Source organism: Spodoptera frugiperda, chromosome 20 (assembly GCF_023101765.2).
Source record: "Spodoptera frugiperda isolate SF20-4 chromosome 20, AGI-APGP_CSIRO_Sfru_2.0, whole genome shotgun sequence".
Taxonomy (NCBI): domain Eukaryota; kingdom Metazoa; phylum Arthropoda; class Insecta; order Lepidoptera; family Noctuidae; genus Spodoptera; species Spodoptera frugiperda.
The window spans coordinates 10,993,806-11,017,277 of record NC_064231.1 but is presented as its reverse complement, the minus strand read 5'-3'; the positions used below and the strand labels follow the sequence as shown (position 1 = coordinate 11,017,277).

The 23,472-nt window shown below is 41.1% G+C and overlaps 2 protein-coding genes across 2 annotated transcripts in view; one reads left to right on the top strand and one right to left on the bottom strand.

Annotated features, from left to right (window-relative positions):
• LOC118282333 (cardioacceleratory peptide receptor-like) overlaps window positions 1-3,019 on the bottom strand; it is a 58,105-nt gene extending 55,086 nt beyond the window's left edge. The window contains exon 1 of the mRNA XM_050701365.1: window positions 2,748-3,019. The gene's annotated coding sequence lies outside the window, so the exon portion shown is untranslated. The remainder of the gene's footprint in view (window positions 1-2,747) is intronic.
• Window positions 3,020-8,225: 5,206 nt separating this feature from the next.
• LOC118270198 (transcriptional regulatory protein AlgP-like) lies at window positions 8,226-13,940 on the top strand. The gene is made up of 2 exons (XM_050701556.1): window positions 8,226-9,105; window positions 13,924-13,940. The coding sequence occupies exons 1-2, from the start codon at window positions 8,226-8,228 to the stop codon at window positions 13,938-13,940; spliced, it is 897 nt and encodes a 298-aa protein (XP_050557513.1).
• Window positions 13,941-23,472: the final 9,532 nt, after the last annotated feature.

The window sequence follows — 23,472 nt, the reverse complement described above, 5'->3', positions numbered from 1 at the left end:
CGGCGGTATTAACATTGTAGTTTATGATTTGACGGGCTGATTTATTATAGGGTATCGTTGGTCACAATCGTGTTATGTTCTATTATTATTTTAAAATATTGGGCTGTTGATCCAGTTTGTAATGGGGTTTGGAAATACGCGACCTATTTGCTTGTAATTGTTTATTTTAATTAATTAGTTTTTAATTATTTATGATGTTTATTATAAATATAAAATTTAAATCAATACAAAACTGTCGAAGGCTAATCTTCCGTAACTTCGGTCACCGGTGACTGGCGTGGCTGTAAATGTGTTAAACGAATTTATAAAATTGTTGAAAGAAAAGTACCTATAATAAGATAATTGTTATTCGAACTGCCGCATACAGAAACATTTAATGATTTCTATTATAAAAAACTAAACTAAACTATTCCTTAACAACGATTTTGTTCCGAAAATAATTGCTAAGGACTGAGTTAAGTAACCATTAAATGACTGAGTACGGCGGTAAATGACATATAGTTAAGTAATTTCGTCATTGAATATTATATTTTTGAACTATTTTAATGAATATACATACAAACACAGAATACTTAGTTTTTACCCAAAATAAAACTTCTATATTATGTCGATATCCTTACGAAATACACAATTTAATGAACTATGTTTTTTATCGAATGCTAATACACAGTAACATAGTAGGTATACTAGCATATAGTAGTAGTATATCTACTACACATAGCACCATTTATTTGCAAATAATATATCCGGTCTAGGAGCAATATGCTAGCAGTTTTTCTAGTAAAATCTTGTGAATATTTTCCAAAAGATCACTAGAGTAGAATGTCTTTCTCGTTGATTGTAACAACGTTAGTGTGAATCCCAAATTTAGGGCTTGAATACGATTCCCGATTCAAGTAAAAGTATGTTACTCTTAAATATTTATAAATTCTATTACAAAATAGCATAAGCACGTTAACTGGACTTTATTTATTTATTTTTACCACTGCAGGCCAAATACCTCCCTACCCTCCTTATTAATCTTCTTTCTTTTTAATACTCTTTTAGGGAATACAAAGCATTATATTAAATGATGGTACTTGAGTAAGTGAACTACATAATTACGTACCTATAGGTAGGTACCTATAGTATAAGTTTACTCTCCAGACACGGTAAAGTAAGAGTCTCATTAGAATTCAATACCTCTATGTATGCTGTTCTCGCATACGATACTACGAAAAGGACGAGGATGTGTCTCAGGATATTTTGAATATTATTAAACTATTTTATAATAATACCTATAAGTATGTTGCCTTCGCCTAGTAATGCTTTGTAACAAATGGTTCGGAATACTGCAACCGGGAATCTAATACGAAACATTTTATTTATCATTAAATATGTAATATATAAGTATATTTTTATGAAAACCCATTTAATAGGCTTATACATATTATATGGTTATCAAGATTAAGAGTACCCAATATCAGATCGATCTGACGACAGGAACCAAACAAACAAACAGGCTAAGCTAAATAAAAGTATATAAAAAGTGTGTATTAACATGTGCCTTTTTTATCAAATTTAGGCAAAGTCGATGGTAGCAACTAGTTAATTTTTAACAACATCAATATAAGTAGTTTTAATATTATCTGCTACGCCTAATGGGAGGTAGTGTTGTGTTTGAAGAGTACAATAGTTAAAAAATTCGTACTCCGGACCAGTTAATTAAATTTAAGAAAATATAGAAATTAAATAAACATTGACTCTACTTTGCATAAAGTGGTTCACAAATATGCACGATACGTCGCTGGCAGAAACAGTGAAGGAGAAGATGGCTCTTTCATAACAAATATTTACCGAAATTTTATGTATGTAATAAAAAATACATGTAATTAATAATTTATATTTACTATTGTAATCTTCAAACACAACACTACCTCTCATTAAAGCCATGGCAGATACTTTTAGAACACCTTATATAGCTCATACAGTATGTATAAATAACAATCGAACACCCTAAAAAAACAAATCTATAAAAATCTACGCCTTTCGCTGTCTCACAATAAAAATAACATTTATATTGTTGTGAGGCCAGTGAATAAATGATTTCGTAAACTAAACAAAGGCTTAATAGTTATGATTGTGTACAAGACAGGAAGGCTTCCTTTGTCACGTCAATAAAATTCCCTTTTACGGATATTTTTGTTACGAAGCTGTTTGATCGAAGGCTGATATTGAGGTGGAGGTATTTTGTGTTTAAGGGTATTTGAGATTAAAAGAAAATGCATTGTTTTGAGTGTTTGTAGTCTTATTATTGCAAGAGATATTATTAAATTAATCGATTAAAATTTTGTAAGAAAAAAATTCAATCATCATAAAAGTTTAGAGAGTTTAAAAACAACTGAATGCAATATTTAAAAAATAAAGCTATATTTTAAAACTGCTTTAGAATTCGATTAATTTATTTTGATTCTAAGATATCTAAACTTAGCAATGGTTCACTAAAACACTGTTAAAACCGATCTATTCTAAAATTATATTTTATACAACTAGATATATTAATTTTAAAATTAAAAACCCAAAAAGGAAGGCTCCTAAATTAAACAGCATATCAAACACTAGATAAATTCATAAAAAAAACAAATCTCACATCTTTTTAAAAATCCAAACAACAAGCCAAGAAAGTACCCAGCCCGGGAACATTTTAACGAGTTCTTTCCAAAGTAATTTATCAAACTCCTCAGTATGGACCAACGGGAACTACTTACAATGTCGTCGGCTTCCCAACTTTTTCAATCTTATTTTATAAACACCAAAGTTTTTCACTACACAACACACACCGAAAAAATTATATATATATATATATATATACAAAAATCACGTTATATTTAAATATAACTATATATAATTTATAATATAATTACACTGAATTGTTTATTAGATTATAATGTGCATTGAAAGTTTTAAGTTTATTTTCGGGAGTTCGCGATTGTAGCGCGGCCGTCCGGCTCGGTCGGCTGACGGTTTCAGAGTCGCTCTGCCGCTGAAAACTGAAGACATGAGGCGTCCCTACGCAACGTGTTACTTACTTTACATGTACTCTAAACGAGTGTAGCGGTGTGAGAATATATGTATTGTTTATTATTTTATTAGTTATTTTAATTTTATTCATGATATTATAAGTAAGCTAATTTGCTTAAATATTTTTTAGGAAAATATATTTTGATGAGTAAAATTTATTAAAAAAAAAACCCTCTTTTTGACATATCTGGTACGTAAATAACTTTATTATTAATATTTCTAGTATTTAATTAACCTAGAGAATGACTACGTTTTTATAAATTTTGACCATCAATAAACCAAATTTCCTAAAAGTTTTACGAGCAGAAATTCAATTTACTTTTAACTAAGTCTTAGTTTTCGTAAATTATTATGAAAGCTGACTATGTTAGTTTTTATAACACTCCGTTAGACTTCCAAGCGTCTGATTAATCGTAAAGATTGCCATTAATGATTCAACCAGCAGAAGAGCCTAAAGTATCAATTGACAAACACATTGACCTCAGTTTTAGGACCTTATTTTTAATGTAGGTAATTTGTTAAACTAAGCTATGGATATAAAAATAACTAGGAATTTAGGCCATAAAGATAATAGTAATATAGACTAGGGCTATAACTCTTGAAAACGGATACTTAATAATATACGTACTAAATATAACCTCACGCTTGTCTCCGATAGGGTTAGGCAGAGACAATGGAACACCAATTGCTACGAACATTATTTCGTTACATCAACAGTCATTAGTCTTTTCATGCATGCTCATCGGTTAAGGGTACTTTTAATTTGGCCCTTCTTTAATATATCGCCAATTAGGTCGAAATAGGTGGATTATTAATAAAAGTAGCATAAAACAAATGTGATCACCAACCCTCATGTTAATCGTAGCGATTATAGCAAACAGTCTTATACAGTGGAGCCTTATGTTCCAACAGTGGACTCTTCAACTCAATTGTGTTTAATAGTTTACGATGCATGACTGCATGGTTGGCGCGGTGTTTGGCAACTGGCTGCCGCGCAACGTGTAGTGGGTTCGATTCTCGCACGGAGCAACTCTTTGTGTAATCCACAAATTGTTGTTTCGGGTCTAGGTGTCATGTGTATGTAAAATGGTATGTTTGTAAACGCACCCACGATACAGGAGAAAATCCTAGTGTTGGGAAACGTTTAAAAGAAACAGATGATAATGACGTAAAGCACGAATGCATCTTCCTTGCATACTTCTGACAACACTTATTAATTTGATAAAATGCTGTGTCACCACCAAATAAAGGCACATTCCCGTTTATAAACAAAACCTCGTAAATATTATGCTAATAAACAGCAGACCCGCGGAGGTTGTAAAATGAAGAGCTGTAGCCTTAGTACAAGTTTGCTTTACGTTGAACGAAAACGAAACGACAGCGCGTCCGGCGTTTTGATTGGCCGGCGCGAATGAACCAACCAATCAGAGCGGCAGACGCCATCTTGTTTCGATCTTGTTCAACGTAAAGCAAACTCATACTAAGGGTGCTGATTCATCTTCATGACAGACGTTTGCACTGAAATATCAATTTGACGTATAATCACGAGTTAATGGCGGCTTAGACGGATGTAATTAACTTCAGTCGTTGGACATAATCGAGGTACGGATTAACCCGTCAACCCGAAATATAATCGGAGATTAGATATAGATGGGAGACGCGAAGATGAACGTAAAGATGTTTTCGAGACGAAAGTTTTTTTTTACGCTTTACGCTACCAATTTATCTTTGGAAAGTTAAATTTGATCTTAACCACGTTAAATATTGATCGATTGGTTTTTAACGTAGACATTTTTTGTGGATATGCTTTGATGGAATTGGTCCAAAAACAGATTGTGAAATAACTTGTATTCGAATACATTTTTAAATACAATATTTACTTTTTTCTCTCTGTTTTTGTTACGAACTATTACAATATATCAAATATTGTTCATAGATATGTGTAAAGAAAAAACTATAAATAGGCAACATAAGTTTTTCATGTGTAAATGGGTTTAACAAAGACCATCGCCTTACCATCAAATTACCTAACCCTAGGCACAAAATAATTTATTCCAAGACCCTAAACGTTCCCAGTTTAGATGCAAAAATCAATCGATTAGGACCTACTTCAAGGGACAAAGGACCAGAATCTTCTGTCCCTTGCCTGAGATAAACTTAAGAGCTTTTTGCGATTAACTTAACAATACGAGTTTCTGCAGTACCTACATTAGTACCATACGTGATATTGGTACCACATATTTGAACAAATATTGGTATCATTTGATCAATATAAAGTATGCCTTGTTTCTATTAGAATAAAACTCATTTCAAGTTGGTGATTTAGACAAATATTTTGGCCAATACGCCAATGTTTTGTACAACAGTTATTGAAGATTTTATGAGGCTAAAAACTTGTTGGCTATTTTTAAAGTCACGCGAATCGTCTATTGTTTTAAAGGAATATAAAAGAAACTAGGATGGGTTAGAGTTATAAAATGTACTAAATTATTCCCCAAAGGAGAAGTAAATGAAATTATTCTAATTACTAAGCGATTTTATAGATATTTTAACGACATCATTCGGGTCTTTGGAGGCAAAACCTAGCTAATAAACTTTTATTGAAATAGTGTTAAATTAACCCTTAGAGCCACATCTGTCTCCGGTGTCTGACGCTAGTGGAGGTTTGACTTTCACCATTTTTATTTGGCAAAATATTTTGAAATTAAAAGTATGATTGCCTTAAGATTTGGGCAAAAAATACTGGCTTCATCTAATCAGATGATTATAAACTTTTAATAAATGTTAGAAGCTTTAGAAGTGCTTTGCCGGAGTTAGGAATATAAGGAATATTGGGGAATAGGGGATGGGGAAGATTGGGAAGGAAGGTAATTGGGCCTCCGATAACATCACTTACACAACGAAACACAACGCAAGCGTTATTTCACGTCGGTTTTCTGTGAAGCCATGGTAACACTCCGGTCGAGCTGGCCCATTTGTGCCGAAGCATGGCTCTCCCACACTTAAGCATAATAACATTCTCAATTTACTTACACATCTTACAAACGACTTTGACCCTTACATTTCTTTAACACAGAACTGTAATAGAGTATATCTTTGAAAGAAATCCAGTAATAATATGTAATTCATACCATTGCCATCGTCACTTTTCCATTTCAAGTCTGTAATACGAAACTTATATAATAACCCCCCAAAGGCAAAAGGTTCGTTCATGACGTCATCACTGACCTCTCGAAGAGTACCTATTCTCAAATCAGATCTCACTATTGGGTGGGATTAAAATGGTTCGTGGAATCCAAATATATCCTGGAGTATTGGGCAGACTGACCCAGTTTTGGATGGGTGTTCCATCAAATTGATGTATGGTATCGCGAAATTTATCAATGTATTTAGCGGTGGTATTTCTGTGGCTCATATTAGACGTTTATGAATGATATGTTTAATTAGAATGCATCGGTGCGTCTGTATTGTTTAGTGGGTTCAGAAATAATACAAGAATTATATTACACATGTTATTACAATAACTTAGAACGTAATGTATCAATCTGTTAGTTAAAATTGTTCTCACATAGTTGAATCAATCGATACAATGTCACTAAGAATTGTATTGTGAATCTGAAGAGTAACCCATGGAGTTTCTTCATAAGAATCTACACTTTGGGAACGAGTGAATACCTTCACTAGAGGGCTGACAGACAGGCATACATTTTTATTATTATTATATTTGCTTTGATGTTCAAAAGTGCCTTCTTGGTTCTTTAACGTTCAAAAGTGCCTCCTGATCTATTTGAAATAAATAATTTTGACTTGACTTGACTTCAAAATCACATATTTTGTGTAAGAGTGGTGAAACTAGCCCTTAATGAAATTGAATTTAATTAAAAATAAACCGTAATCACTACAAGAAAGAGAACTTAATTCACTATTTTATGACGACAACGCAATTTAAAAACTTCACTCTAAATTGAAAATAAAAAGTAAACATCAAAATTAAATGTTTGGGTCAACGCACTTGTAAAACTTAAAATCGTTTGCAATAAACATTGTATTGTCTGTCAAGATCAACTTTGGTTTATGGTCGTCTCAGAATGGCGGTCTAACGAACATTATTCGGTACTTGCCAATACTTGAGTAATAAAATACGAATCTGGACTTATTGTTTTTGATTCAAGAAAAATAAATGTTATAAAGCAATTTTTAGAATCAAAGTCAAAGCATTCATTTCAATTAATCCTTAAGTAATTACGTACGGTACTTTTGTAAACTCTTTTCGTTTGTTAGTGAAACTAGGTGCTCGTTCCGGGGTGCGGTGCCAAAAGACCTCCCCGTGGTGCACCCTGGGTACAGGCGATAGTCCCCCTAACGGGGGTGATAGGGTTGGAGTGGCTATTGCCTGTAGCGAACTTTTGGACGGGGCGGAAGAACCCGAGATGGGTTCTGGGGGCGGCGGGCTTTGTGATGACACATGGCCTGCGCCCCCGAGGGGGCGTCACTCCGCACGTCTCTCTGAACCTAGCAGAGAGCGTGGCGGAGAGGCAAGGACGGTGCTCGTTGTGCACTCACCCTGCCAACGAGCAGCATCGGGGCACAAGCTGTCCTCGACTGCAACCGTCGACATCGTAATCCGGGAAGAGGTCATGGTCATGTTTTATGACTCTGAACGGGACGAGGGTCTTGGCTTGATCGCCCGGACCGCGAGGAAGTTAACCTCTATAAAAAATTCCTCCAATACCAAGTTCTGGTGCGCGGCGAGGGTATGCGTGGCTGAGGAGTAGTGTCAGTCTCGAGCGCACCCCCAGCTAGGGGACCGGTGGACCCTCTTGTTGGGTTACAAATATACACTTACCCAGGTACAGGGGGCACTGCCTGGGTGGACCGAATATTTCCCCCACACTCGTGGGAACTGTATGCAGACAGAAAATATAATATTAACTAACAAACCACCAGAGGCGGAGAGGGTAGGCGAGCTTAGCTCGCCTGCAGTTGTTTTAGCGGAGGGCCCGAGTGGCTCTGGTGCCCGTGGGGAGGTGCTGGACTCGTGCGGTAAGTCCCACACACGGGCCCTAAGCCGGAAGGGATCGGACTCGGAGTCCGACTCCTCATCTGTGTCTGGCGTGAGCGTAATTTTAAAGCGCCAGACAAGGTCGACTTTTAAACGTCCCAGGATGGAAGAAGGTCTGGGTCTGTCCTCGTCCTCCAACGCGCTGGAGGCCCCGGCCCCCCCTAAAATCCCTACAGCTGCGCGGGGTAGAGGCAGGGGGAAGGCCAAGAGGCGGGCAGCCACTGCCCGGTCCAAGCCGGCTGAGTGTCCGGCTGCGGCGGATAGTAGCCTGAAAAGTGCAGCTCACACAGACTCCTCCGTGATGGAGGTTTCGGACGGGGAGGGGTCAAAAGGTGCGCGCCTTTCTGAGACGCTTCGCCAAGCCGTCAGGGAGGGGCTCCGGCTGGTAGCGGGGAAGAAGACCCAGTCTGCGAGAGCCGCTCAGTTGAAGTTGGTAGAGGCGGAAATTATGGCGGCGGCTTTCGATGTGTGCAGGATTCCCTCAGCGGGGAAAGTCCATCAGGAGTTGGCCGAAATGCGGCGGGAGCTGGCTCGCCTGTCGGTCTCGAATGCCGCTCTGGAGGCCGAGCTTCGGTCCACCAAGGCTGAGCTTGCCGCTTGCCGTAGAAGCCAACTCCAACCTCCGGCGCAACCTCAGGCGGAGCCCGATGTGCTCGGGCTGTTGCGCAGGGAGATGGCTGCTTTCCAGCAGCGCTATGACGTTCTGGAAAGTAGGCTCCTCCGACCCCCGCTAGCGGCCTCGAGCACATACGCAGCTGTTGCAGCTAGGCCGTCGTCCTCTTCGGGGCAGACTGGCCGCGGCGCTCAACCGCCGGCTAGGACACGAGCGGCCCCCCCAGCTAGGGCCCCAGCGCCCCCTCCGACGCAGGCACCAGCTGTACAAACGACGAATGCGTCAGCGGGACGCAGAAAAAGGAGAAGGGACGCAGCGGATCAGCAGGCAGCCCCAGCCACAGGCGTGCCTACCCCAACGGCAAGGGGTAGTGAGTGGCAAGTGGTAGGCGAGGCGAGGAGGGTCGCCAAAGAAGCAAGGAAGCGCCGCAAGAAAGAGCAGCGGCAGCGGCGGCAGCAGCAGCGCAGAGAAAAGCGCGCTGCGGCCTTGCTTCTCGCCCCTAAGACCGCGGCTGTAGTTATAACACTACAGCCTGATGCGGTCCAGAGAGGCGTGACGTATGGCGACGTCCTCGCCAAATTAAAGGGGGCGGTGACTCCCGCGGAGTTCGGGGCCCCTGACGGGTTCGCGATGAAGGTAACGGCAACTGGAGCCCGTCTACTTGAGGTCCCCGGCGCGACCAGCGGTCCAATCGCTGACGCTCTAGCCGATAGGATTAGGGCGTGCCTCGGTGCGGACGAGGCTCGCGTGTCCAGGCCCACCAAGTGCCTAGACTTGCGTATATTGGGTCTGGACGACTCCGTAACGGAGCATGAAGTGGTGGCCGCTGTCGCCAGGACGGGAGGGTGCCCTGTTGACCAGGTCAAGGCAGGCACCATCCGTCCGGACAACTCGGGGCTGCGCACGGTGGTGGTAAGCTGCCCCGTGACAGCGGCCAAAAAGATTAAGGAGGGCAGAAGGCTCCTGGTGGGGTGGGTCTCGGCGCAGGTCAAGCTGCTCGAGGTCCGGCCTCTGAGGTGCTACCGCTGCCACGTGGGCCACCACGTGAGCGTTAAATGCACCTCGGAGGTTGACCGCAGCGACCGCTGCTTCCGCTGCGGTCAGCCCGGTCACAAGGCCGGTACGTGCACCGCCCCGCTGCACTGCGACGCATGTGCAGCGGCCGGCAAACCGGCCAATCACCGGGTCGGGAGCAAGGCCTGCTCCCCCTACCAAACCCAGGGGTAAGGGTAGGCCCTCCGCCGCCCCCGTCGTTTCCGCCACCGCCGCCGCAGTCGTCACTGCTACCGCCGCCGCGGTCACCGCCGGCCGTAATGCCGCCAGGGAGGAGGTTGTGATGGAGTGCCAGTAATGACTCCATTCCGCCTCCTCCAGGCGAATATCAACCACTGCGCCGCCGCTCAGGACCTTCTACTCCAGAGCATGGCGCAGTGGTCAATAAATGTCGCTGTGGTCTCCGAGCCGTATTTCGTCCCGCCCAGGGATCACTGGGTTGCGGACTTGGACGGCTCGGTGACCATCATCTCGTCGGCCGCCGCCGGTACCCCGACTCTCGAGAGCGCTCAGAGAGGCCGGGGTTGTGTCGCAGCACGGTTCGGAGAGATCGCTGTGGTGGGCGTGTATTTCTCTCCGAACCGAACTCTCGCCGAGTTCCACAACTCCCTGAGGGAGTTGGTCGCCGTCGTCGTCGGGTTCCGTTCCCTCCCCGTGCTTGTCCTCGGGGACTTCAATGCCAAAAACTTGGCTTGGGGTTCCCGGTTCACTGACGTTCGGGGTAGGATGGTGGAAGACTGGGCCCTGGAGACAGGCCTAGTCGTCCTGAACCGGGGTTCTGTCCCCACGTGCGTGCGGATGCAGGGCGAATCGGTGGTGGACATATCGTTCGCCAGCCCCGCTCTGACACCTCGTGTCGTTGACTGGCGCGTTATGGAGGAGGTGGAGACGTTCTCGGACCACCGGTACATCCGGTTTGACGTCTCCGCCGAGTCCGCGGACCCGCCAGTCAGACAGGCCCCATGTGGCCCGCGTTGGGCGCTGAGACAGCTGGACCGGGAGCTTTTCCTGGAAGCCGCAATCGTGCAGGCCTGGGTGATACCACCGGACAGGCCTGCCGACATCGACGAGGAAGCAAGATGGCTCCAGGACGCCATGTCCAGAATATGTGACGTGGCGATGCCCCGGGCCCGGCCAGGTCAGCGCAAGCGCCAGGTGTACTGGTGGTCGCAGGAGTTGGCTGCTATGCGCAGTGCTTGCGTTGCTGCGCGACGCCGGTACACCAGGCACCGCAGGCTCCGTATTCGTCCTTCAGATGCGGAGGTCAGAGAGGCGGAGTTGTACGAGGGGTACAAGGCGGCAAAGGCCGCCCTCAAAGCGGAAATTTGGCGGGCTAAGGAGGAAGCCCGTCGGGAGATGCTGGAGACTCTGAACAGAGACCCGTGGGGGCGCCCCTATCGGATGGTGCGTGATAAGCTCCGCACTTGGGCTCCCCCACTGACACAGAGTCTCCGGCCAGAGGTCGTGGAGGAAGTGGTCGGCGCCTTGTTCCCCCGACTACGGAGGGGCTTCACCCCTCCATCCATGACTCCGCCCCCTGCGGTGCCCAATGCGGGCCACAGCGACGACGACGACGACATCGTTCCGGAGGTGACCGAGGCAGAACTGAGAGCGGCGGTGCGCCGAATGGGCGCCAAGAACACCGCCCCAGGACCCGATGGCCTGCATGGCAAGGCGTGGGTCCTGGCCTCGGAGGCTCTCGGGCCTCGATTAATAGGTCTCTACAGCGCATGTTTGGAGAGGGGCCAGTTTCCACTTCAGTGGAAGACGGGGAAACTGGTCCTCGTGAAGAAACCAGGGCGCCCTGCGGACTCTCCGTCCGCGTACCGGCCCATTGTGCTGCTCGACGAGGTGGGAAAAGTCTTCGAAAGGATCATTTCGAACCGCCTCGTCGCGCACTTGTCCGAATTTGGGCCGGACCTCGCGGATGGCCAGTTCGGCTTCCGCAGAGGGCGCTCTACGGTGGACGCCATCATGCGCGTAAGGGACCTCACGACGGGGACTGCAGTGTCCAGGGGTAAGGTCGTCGTGGCGGTGTCTCTAGACATCGCCAACGCCTTTAACTCCCTTCCCTGGAGCTGCATACTGGGGGCACTTCGGTACCACCGGGTGCCTACCTACCTTCGTCGTGTAATCGAGGCCTACCTGTCAGACAGGTATGTTACGTTCCCCGGTCACCAGGGCGAGTGGAACCGGCGAGAAATGTCGCGCGGTGTTCCACAGGGTTCGGTTTTGGGGCCGCTCCTGTGGAACATCGGTTACGACTGGGTGTTGCGCACCGACCTCCCGAATGGCGTCAGCGTAATCTGCTACGCCGACGACACGCTGGTGCTAGCGCACGGGAGGTCGCACCAGGCGGCGGCCAATTTAATGGCGAGAGCGGTTGCGATAGTCGTTGCAAGGATCCGGCAATTGGGACTAGAGGTGGCGCTTCACAAGTCCGAGGCCATGTGCTTTCATGGCCGCGGGAACGCGCCACCTCCAGGTGGGTCCCAAATAACGGCAGGAGGGGTTACCATCGGCGTCGAGACGACGATGAAGTACCTAGGACTCGTCCTCGACAGTCGATGGAACTTCGTGGAACACTTCCGACGTTTGGCTCCTAAGTTGGAACGGACGGGGGCTGCGCTTAAGCGGCTCCTGCCCAACCTCGGGGGCCAAATGCCTCCTGCCGGAGGTTGTATGCGGGGATCGTGCGGTCCATGGCCCTCTACGGCGCCCCAGTGTGGGCGCCGAACTTGATGCGGCGGCCAACTCGGACGCTGCTCACGTCCCAGAGGGTCATGGCCATCCGGGTGATCCGTGGATATCGCACGATCTCCGGGGAGGCGGCGAACCTCCTTGCCGGATTACCGCCGTGGGATTTGGAGGCGAAAGTGCTCGCGCGCGTCTATAGTCTGCGCGCCGACGCGCGTCGCCGGGGCGAAACTCCGCTGCCGCGCCAGATTAGTGCGTGGCGGGACGAGCTCCGGCGCGATCTCATGGCGGATTGGCAGCAACGACTGTCGCAACCGAGGGCTGGGCTCGCTGTCATTGCAGCGATAAGTCCCCTCTTTGAGGAGTGGCTAGAGAGGCGCCATGGCGTCCTCACCTACCGCCTGACGCAGGTGCTTACCGGACATGGGAGTTTCGGTAGGTTCCTGTTTTTGATTGGGCGGGAGGAAACGCCCGGGTGTCATCACTGCGAAGACCGCCCGGAGGACACGGTGGAACACACGGTTGCGGTCTGCCCTGCGTGGGCTGAACACCGCCGTGCCCTCAGGGAAGTGATCGGCGACGGCGACCTCTCGCGTCCGGCTTTGGTTCAGGCCATGGTGCGGAGCGAGGGGGACTGGGATGCCGTCTCCTCCTTCTGCGAAGCAGTCATGCTAGTTAAGGAGGAGGCGGGACGCGTGAGGGAACGAACTTCCTCACGCCCCAGCCGACGCGAAAGACACTCCGGGCGTCGGGGATCGCGTGACGATCTCCGGCCACCGTAAGTGCGGGTCTGCGGACGGCGAGCAAGGGTAGCTCGCCGCCCGACCAGAACCAGACCCGTGCGTGCGGCGCGTTGCGTTCCGCGCGCGCCTCAAAGAGCCATCAGACCACCACAGATGGGGCCCAGTAGGGCTGATGCTTAATCCGGAGCTGCGGACAACCTAGCGGGTTTACCGGGGCTCCGGCTCGACAAGCAGGAGTAGGAACGGGGTGGTTTTTAGTCAGTAAGAGTCTGACACTCCCTCTCGCTTTGCCCTGGCGAGAGAAGTCATTGGATGATTTTCCCCCTGAAAAAAAAAAAAAAAAAAAAGGTGCTCGTTCCAAAATGTAATTTCGAATGGAGAAGAACGAGAAAGAAAATCCATCGTTACTCCTTCCAAAAAAAAAATATATGTTGGAAGCCCGAAATCCGTTTCTTTGTGTCACATATTATGAGTCGTACCCAGATCCGGACGAACTTCAGACTGCCATTTGGTCTGCAAATTCAGAAAGATAACCAATGATACTTGCACTCCAAGATATTTATGTAGGAAATTTTAGATATTAAGAAGGTTCACACTTTCATAGAACGATCTTGGCATGCTACGAGCGTTTTATCAGCACTATATAGTAACTTAATCGGTATCTCTACTTTTCTATGAAAAACATTTTCTTTCAGAACAAATCCTGCCTTAGTGCATTGACTGCAGAAGAAAACCGATGAAGGCAAATCTACGAGTTGGTCACTAGTGACTGATGTGGTGGTTAATTTGTTAAAAGGTAAATACAGGCTAAAATCAAAGGTAACGTTTATATGCAATATATTTTTCATGAGTATTATTGCCAAGTTCTACTGAGTGAGTCTATTGTCATATTCTGCATCAGATTTCGTAATACTAAAGAAAATTGTCCTTTATAGAAATCTAACTTTCTAGCCCATAGTCTTTTACAACCATTCAACTAAAGAAACAATGACTTAATTTTCTATCAATGAAAATATAATTTCTAAAATATAAACAAGTATTTAGCGGGCTGGTTAATACAAATTACTTCCAGATCAAAGCCCGTCTTATCTTCCTAAAATAGCCGTGTTCGCTTCAACGAAACCTTTACTAAATTAATATTTCAAAAACAATCGAATGAAAACAAGTAACAACACTTCAAGTTGGAATTGAAATTATATTTTGGATTTATTTTAATCTATTTCGTACTCGTACACAATGGGTGGTATTTTCATTCGAGTGTTAGAAGTAAGACTGTTAAGTCAAATTTTGTATTTATCATTTAGGGTGCTTTTCCACCAGAGATTTGGTATGTTACGATTCTGTGGATGCGTTTGGTATCCACCAATCATATTCATTGGTACACATAGGTTAACACTGGTGGAAACGGACTCAACAAAGCTATGTTTTTATATGAAAAGTTGCGTGCTATGGATTGATGGCATCCCTACTATCGATATATCGAATACTCGAGCTTCATAGCACATCTTATTCGCACAGCTACATAGTTTAGTATTGGTGGAAACTTTTCACATAGTTTCACAGCTTAGATATTACATCTTCGTAGCGTAGCTACATAGCGCATCGTTAGTGGAAAAGCAGCCTTAAGGTAGACTAAGCAATAATGTGATTTGATGTAAATATGTTAGTGCTGTATTAGTAATATTTAATAGTTTCCTAACTAACAACCATTTCTATTTGCGATTGATATATATGCAAAGTAAGCAATTATACATAACGGAATTTATAATAATGACTTGTACTCAATATGAATTAAAGACTATTCAGTGTTTAGATTTTGTTCCTACAAGAAATAGTCTAGCTGTATATAATATTGTAAGAAACTGATCAATACACACACAACACACCAATCACGTCTCACCAAACCCAAGTCTGAAGCCGCCCATAAAAAGAATCATGCAGAATTATACCACGATAACAAACACATAAGTAAACACTAGCCCTACGTCATCCCATACGCGTGTCATTGACCTCTGTCCCTCGATCCTGATATCCTGTGAAACGCTATTTAACATGGAGTCAAGGCCAGTCAAGGGGAAGGCCAAGTAATGGCGTGCCTACATAAAAACTTATCACCGCGAATAACAATAACGGTGGAATAGATAGAACATTCAGTTTTTTTTTTTGTTAATATATGTTCGATAGATATATGGGATGAGATTGGATGTCTATAGTTGGTAAAAAAAGAAACAAATATATGAAAAAAGTCAAAATTTTAGGATAAAAATATCGAAAATGTCTAGGGCTTACTTGACAACTAAATAAAAAAAAAACGTGATGTGAAAATGTATTGTTTTCTAATTTAAAAGGCGGTAAGTATTTCCGAACCGATACGATCTTCAAGAATAGAGCGTATTCCTTTTTAAAAAGCTGACAGTAATGCAACCTGTGACTCCTTTGGTGTTAGGGGTGTCCATGGGCGGCGCTGATAGCTTACCATCAGAAGATCCATCTGCTCTTTCGCCCCATATTTAACGAAATTAGAAAACAACACAATTAATTGATAGTTTCCATAAACATACCAATCTGATAAAAACTGTTGTTTGTACCATCCCACAAAAATAATAAATGCAGGTGAAACCCACAGGATTGTTCCTAGTATGAACTATATGTGAGAAGTTGAAAAGTATCATGGTATATGGCGTGGAAAAACTAACAGAAGAAAATAATGTTATGGCTACGCAAATTGTTTGACAAGGGAGAGGATCACGAGTTATGATGTTAAATCGCCATGAAAATTCGTTTATGGTGCGAATATATTGTATTAAATTATGTTTACGGGAATGTGTTCTTTATTATTATATCAGTTATGGTTTAATGTTAGGTTACCTTTCATCAATTTATAGCTAGTGTTACCTTTTAAACTTTAGTTAGGTTATAGAGATAGAGTATGGTTTTTGCGTTTAACTCATTTTTCTTGAACATAGTGGTTATACAATAACTCATAGAAAAAGACGTTTTGTTTTAATAACTTTACTCTTAATAACGGGTGTGGTGTCTATTAAAATTAAAATCATAAATAAACAGTTTATAGAATTGTATTAAATATTATGTTATCGGCTTACTCACGTAACTGTTTGACGAGGAACTCGACTAGTACATGACACGTTGTGTATCGCAGAATGCTGCTCATGAATATGAGCCTCCAGCATGGCTTGAAACTAGTCGAGTTCCTCGTCAAACAGTTACGTGAGTAAGCCGATAACATAATTATTAATTTAGTATGTCTTACAGAGTTTATAATAAAATCTAATTATCTCACAGAAATATCAAATTCATTAAATTTTTTGAGGTCAATGAACTGTATTTGATACATTATAACATCCTATTCGACATCAGACAGGGTTTCATAATATACAAGAGACATAGTTACATAATAGCATCATAGAAACACCAAGACTTATTACTATAGTACTATTGTGTCCCATAGTAAGGACGATTGTATTTATTGTATCTGTTGTGACACTAGTCATTGTATAACATTTCTTGTTCTAATTGTACTTACTGTGTTAGAAACTCTGTGTGTGTTCTTGAGAGATAATTTGCATGGCTTAGTAACAATGTGAGCTATGTGTGTGGACGTTTATTTATGTTTAATTGAATAATAGAAGTATGTTTATATGGACGTTTTATTCAAAACTTACTTTATAATTTGAAAAAACTAAATGTATATCTCCTAGTGACAGATTTACGTCGTTCTACGTGTAGGACTAAGGGGGAGGCCTTTGTTCAACAGTAGACGTCTCTAGGCTGATGATAACAGATGTAACATTTATTAATTAGTAAGGGTTGGGGAGTGCCCCAGAACTAAATTTAATATGAGTACTAGGCATTATAGTTGACTGTGTGACGTCTGCTGCATAATGTGTCATGCAATGCTACTCATAAATATGAGCCCTTACCGTAGTTTGAAATTGATTGACTTATATTCAAACAGTTACGTGATTAAGCCGTTAAACGTAATAAATTAAGGTATTACAGTATATACAAGCAGTAAGTATATGATATTACATTATACGAGTATTATGTATATTATTATTTATAGGATACCTAGACATTTCTATAATTTACTTCAACAAAACACAATTATAGTATGCAGTGGCATATAAAAGTTGACAGTAAATGGGGTCGCAGTTAGCACGTACACCAGTAACCATGTTCTGACACTACAGTTTACTGTTAACTGCCGTTTTATAGTTTGGTATAAACGTCACTCGCATTCTTAATTCCTAGTCTATGCGGGATTGTCTGCGGATTTAATGTCTGAGATGCATATACGCGTATAATTAAATTTAAATATTTTTGTATAATAACTGTTAATCATAATATAACATCATTATAACAATTTAATCTTAACATGATAATAGTGATCAGTCAGCTCGTGACTATAGGCCCCTGGTGTAGCTTGAAATTAGTCGAACAACTTCCTCAAACAGTTTTGTGAGTAAGCCTTATTGTCTATTTAATTTAGGAATTGAATATTTCTATATTTCTTTGATAAGAGATTTTATGATTTTCTTTTATTAACAAAACACATTTTCCCTGTCATACTTCATAGAAAAAAAAAACAATATTTTCATATTACATTAATGTAGACAATTTCATCATTTTTTGTTCAAGACTCCTTTTTGCTACTGTCTCATGTCTAATGGTTTATGCTCTTTGGAAATAGCCCAACACACCACTCATTCTACTTTTACAAAACTACCACTCCGAAAGGTATTCTTCGACCCCTATAATAAGACACTGCAAAAGTACCTCTCTCACAAATCCATACGTATCAATTTCAAACACCAATGACGTCACAAATACGGTGAGTCGGTAATCTGAACTTCCACGTAATGCATTTGCGATGCTCGTTTGTTTGTCAGTCTACACATTCGTGTCAGATCTTCGACGTATCTATATATCAGTTCGGTGCGAATAATACGACTTGATTTATCATTTTATGTATCTAAAGTAGGTTGATTATGGTGTTTCGATTTGTAGATTTGTTTGAAGTTTATAGGCTATATGTGTATATATAGCTATAAGTATATACCCTATTTACAATCTTCAAAATTGAAACTTTTAGCGCAACAATCTATACGTCTTATTATTACTTTCGTGAGACATACTAAATTAATTATTATGTTATCGGCCTACTCACGTAACCCAGTAGCAGCGCGACAATCGGCACGTCGTGTTGTACAGAATGCTGTTCAGGAATATGAGGCTGTAGCATGGCTTGATACTAGTCGAGTTTCTCGTCAAACAGTAACGTGAGTAAGCCGATTACATATTAATTAACATATTTGTCAACAACACTGTATAAAAAAAAATACGGACGCAAACCTGGTCAGATTGTAGAAAAAGTATGTTTCCAAATAGAAAATAGTACCTACATGCGGAGTGTATACACTATACAGATCTGTTTTTGTTTTGAAGGTCCATGAAACATTGAAGAAAAACATAATAAAAATACTCTACAATCAGTAAAGATACATCCTATGTTATTAATTCAGTCTATCTATCTCTTCAAAGGCTTCCAACATCCTGATATTCCTTTTTCAATTTACTTTTAGACCTGAATCCGACCTCTTGTAATGGAAATCTTGATAATCTCATGCCAAGTCAAATATTGACAGAACACAAAACTGGGAACATAATATATTTCCACGAATATTAGTATGTTTGTCACGATGTCAACATTTTTGGGTCACAATTTTTACCTCGAGTGACATCGCGAATATTATACAACACATAGATTATTTAGACTCCCATCGTACACGTATTGTTTGAAATATTTCATTTTACATTTTATTCGTGACAGCTTCTACTTAGTTGACGACCATTATAACTTGATATATCAATCTCTAAACAAAATTTCTCTCTTTAACTCTGTTTCTAAAGTATTGGAGATGAGGTAGGTCTTGTTACGTTGGTTGGGTATAGTATATTAATAGTCTGTTTTCGTTTTGGATTCTATCCAACTGTACATGTTTCGTATAAGGTATTAAATGAAAGACGGGACATCTAACGTGATCTAGTAAGTTAATGTAACATAGTTGTAATAGTATATTGGTTACTAATCCCAACTGATTTTATTTATGTGAAAATATGATTATTTGCTTATATTATTGTTAGGATAACGTCAAAGCAATTAATTTTTAAACTTTTTTGAGGATGGAAAATCATCCAATGACTTCTCTCACCTTGGGCGAGGCTAGAGGGAGTGTCAGACTCTCACTGACTAAAAACCACCCCGTTTCTACTCCTGTGTTTCTCCCCGTTTCTTTCGAGCCGGAGCCCCGGTAACTCGTTAGGCAATCCGCAGCTCTGGGTTAGCATCAGTCCTAATGGGCCTCACCTGTTGAGATTTGATTACTCTTTAAGGCGCGCGTGGACTGCGACGTACCGTTGCTCACCGTCCACAGACCCGCACATACCGTGGCCAGAGATCAAACTAAGATTATGTTACACCAAAGCCTACCACAGGGCGCCATAACCTAAAAATAAGTATATGAAATAAAAACACCATAATTGTCAGCCATAATTCCATCGATCATGGCGTTGTATCATAAACGCCTACGCAGTAGATATTTTACATTCTATTATGAAGAATGCGGCACAATGGTTATTCATTGTTGAAATAATGATCGATTCGTACTACATTGTTAAAAGATTGATTGCTTCAGTTATGAGAACTCGATTCTTTGATTAAAAGTTTGCTGAAAATATATAAAAATAAATAGGCACGTGCAAGATCTGTTACTAACATGAATTGTGCTCGACGTATATTTTAAAAATGTTTTCGTCGTTTACCTCGAAAGGGGTATGTACATTATCACAAGTAATGGCGCTGTTCACAATTATTTATGTTGTAAGTCTCATGTAATAGGGGGTGAACCTATTGCCATATACCGGGTACATTTCCAGACCCAGAACATTTTCGAAACCCGAAACTCAGTAGTCGCACTTATCACTTGGCCAACGAAGCAGTATTTAAGAAGTTTTATTAAAAATCTCATAGTAGTTAACTGAATATATTTTATTTAGACCTACCTATTTATACAGTAAGTAAAAAAAGAAAATACAATTCGAAATAGCAATCAAATGACTGACTCCCATTTGTACTGATGTCTGCAATTTGGTTTTAAGAGGTTCTACTAAAATATTTCTACGAATTTTGTATCTATATTGTTTTACATAATATGCACCATCGAGACCTGTTTAACCACTTATCTTAAAAGCTCTTTATTTTTTCATAGTTATTTACGAAAGGCTTTATTTTGCTAATAGTTTCGCTCTACCTCTCATCTGCATTAAATAAATCTGAAGAAGCATACAAACATGTATTCAGATATTGAAACAAATAAACTTTGCCGCACATTATGATTTTCTCTTAGGCAGTGAGTGCGTTTACAATAATATAAGTTCATATACACATGACACCGAGACCCGAAAAATTAATGTGTCGATTACACAAAGAGTTGCTCAGTGCGGGAATCTAACCCACTACACGTTACGTGGCAGCCGGTTGTCCAGCCAAGGCGCCAACTGTGCAATCAGATTTAGAATATAATTCTATTACTCGTATACTTCGTATAATTCTATTACTCGTATAGTTCATATAATTCTATTACTCGTATAGTTCAGGAAAGTGTTGAATGATTTAAATTCTTCTTTTGGATTAAAAATAGTAGAACTGTACTTATGTAAGAATATGTTAGTCGGACTTAAATAAATACCTATGTACATCTTCATACATACCAATACCAATTATTTTGAAAATGTTATCCAACTCTCGTAACGAGTGTTTTGTTGTCATTTCAATCTGTACACACAATAAGGATCTTACAAGTACTCGTATGTTTGCAAAGATACCAAGGTTCCATTGTTTGTAGATAATCCCTTCGCAGATTGAAACTATTCAACGAAAGGCTTAGGTTACTATGAGGCTGTGGTTTATACCCTGATTGAGATACACGTTCACAATGTTTTAGTATATTCTCTTTGAATGTAGTAGTACATATAGTTTACGGTACGTGAATTGTTTTTTAAAATAAATGGTTTATTAAGTGTTATTGGCAATTGGATTGATTAAAAATCTATTAATTGTGTTGGGCTTAGTTTCATTAGCAATATGATGAATTTGTAAAACATTTTCACGATTACCTATTAGAATTTCATAATAAAAACTCAAAACGCATTCCACAATTCGGATAACGTAATTTTCTTTTTCTCGGATAAGTCCCTAATTTTCAACTCGAAGGAAGAACCAACTTCTTTCTATTATTTCTCCACATCGAGGTAGTAAGTTCAAATTGTTATAGAAGGTTCTCGATCACTCTTATCTCCTGTTCCGCAGAAAGGCTTGAGTTGCTCGCCGATGTGGGTATTATTCGCTCCGTTTGCCCCCGAAAGGGACGATGACAAAGTGTGTGATTGTATGCCATTTGGGAACATAGAACAGGATATTTTTCCGGGTAATTAGTTCTGCGGAAATAATTTGGGATTTGTATAACTTGCTATTTTATAATAATATCTAATGGAAATACAGATAACTGATCCGCATTTTATCAATCAACACAACATTTTGTTACGAAATCGATACAGCTATAAGAAAGTACAAAGAAGGAACAATGCGATTATTGCATAGCACGACTCACAAATAATATAAAAATTACAATAGCACTCTGAATAACACAAAACAACAAAAAAAAACTTAATAGACGGGTTACCAGCTCAGTATAAGCTGGGCCCAGTAACAACTCAACACTGGATTCATCAGTTAATAATACTATAGGATACGACTGTACCACAACCCATTAAAGCGCAGATAACCCACTTCACCTATACATAATTCGACAAAAACATGCTAAGGAACATCTTAATCCTCTCACACCCAATACTATTACATTAGAACGTAATCCGATCGGATCGAACGTTCCTAACAGTGTTATTTATTGAAAACTTGTTTTTGTCGTCGACAAGGAAACTTGAGGATATCCGCGACCCGGGCAAATCCGGGCAATAAAATGAACCGTAAAACCTGTTGGCAACATACCCGGCCAGAATTGATTGTAAGTCAAGGGCAGCCAAGGTTAAGATCGCATAACTTGCCCTTAAGATAATGCCAGTAAAGCGTCATTTTCGTACCACGGTAATAAGAATTTATTTAAGAATTTATTAATGAACTTCACAATCATCATGGTCTTATACTATATCACAATAATTTGTTTAATTTTGGTGTTGTCATCAAGTGTATCTGTAGCCCCCAAACTAGGATAATCCTGTATCTTGGGGACTTGAGTTGAGACATCTTGAGTACATTATTAGGTAGGACTATTGAGTGAATCTAAATTACAGCGAAATTGATAGGTATTAAAGATAAACTAAGTCTAATTATACAGCAATATGTAGCATACTAAGTAAGAGCCTGAGAATTAAATAGTAAATGGTGCAAAGTTCTTGAATCACAAAATAAAATGTTAAAGTTTTCCAAATCTTAATGTAAAACTTAAAGTCAAACTTAAAGACAAATCTTAAAGTAAAACAAAATCACAAAATAAGGCATGGTAAGGACTATATAAGTGATTGAATCACAGAGTTAGCCTTAACCGTTTTGAGCCATAACATAAAATTAAATTCTTATATCATTATTACTCAGTCTTATATAATAGAATAATAAAATTTTTAATTCAAAACAAAAACAATGAATTCTAAGGTAAGTACAAAGATAATAAAAATTGTGTGTGTGTGTGTTTGTGTGTGTGTGTGTGTTTGTGTGTGTGTGTGTGTGTGCGTGTGTGTGTGGATACGTGCGTATGAATGAATGTGTGTGTGAATGTTTACATGTGTGCAGGTGTTTATGTGTAATGTTGCAATAGTCTTAGTAGTCTAGTAGTGTTTCAATATTTCCTCGGTCTCTTCATATGTCAATTCACTTAGCCACTGTGTAATCTTTTTCTTACAGGATATTTTATTCAAATTTTTAACGTCGCAACTTTTGTTGATTGTGTTGTACACCTTGATATGTGAATATAATGGACATCTTCTGACGAGAAGGTTATTCGCGTCCGGTAATGGAATATGGAGCACGCGCTTGTTAATTATTTCTTTGTAATCAGGCCTACTTTTTAAGGATTTATGCACGCTTAGAGTCGCACATAGTATGAATAAGTGACGCACTCTCAATACCTCGAAATCTTTGTAAATTAAAT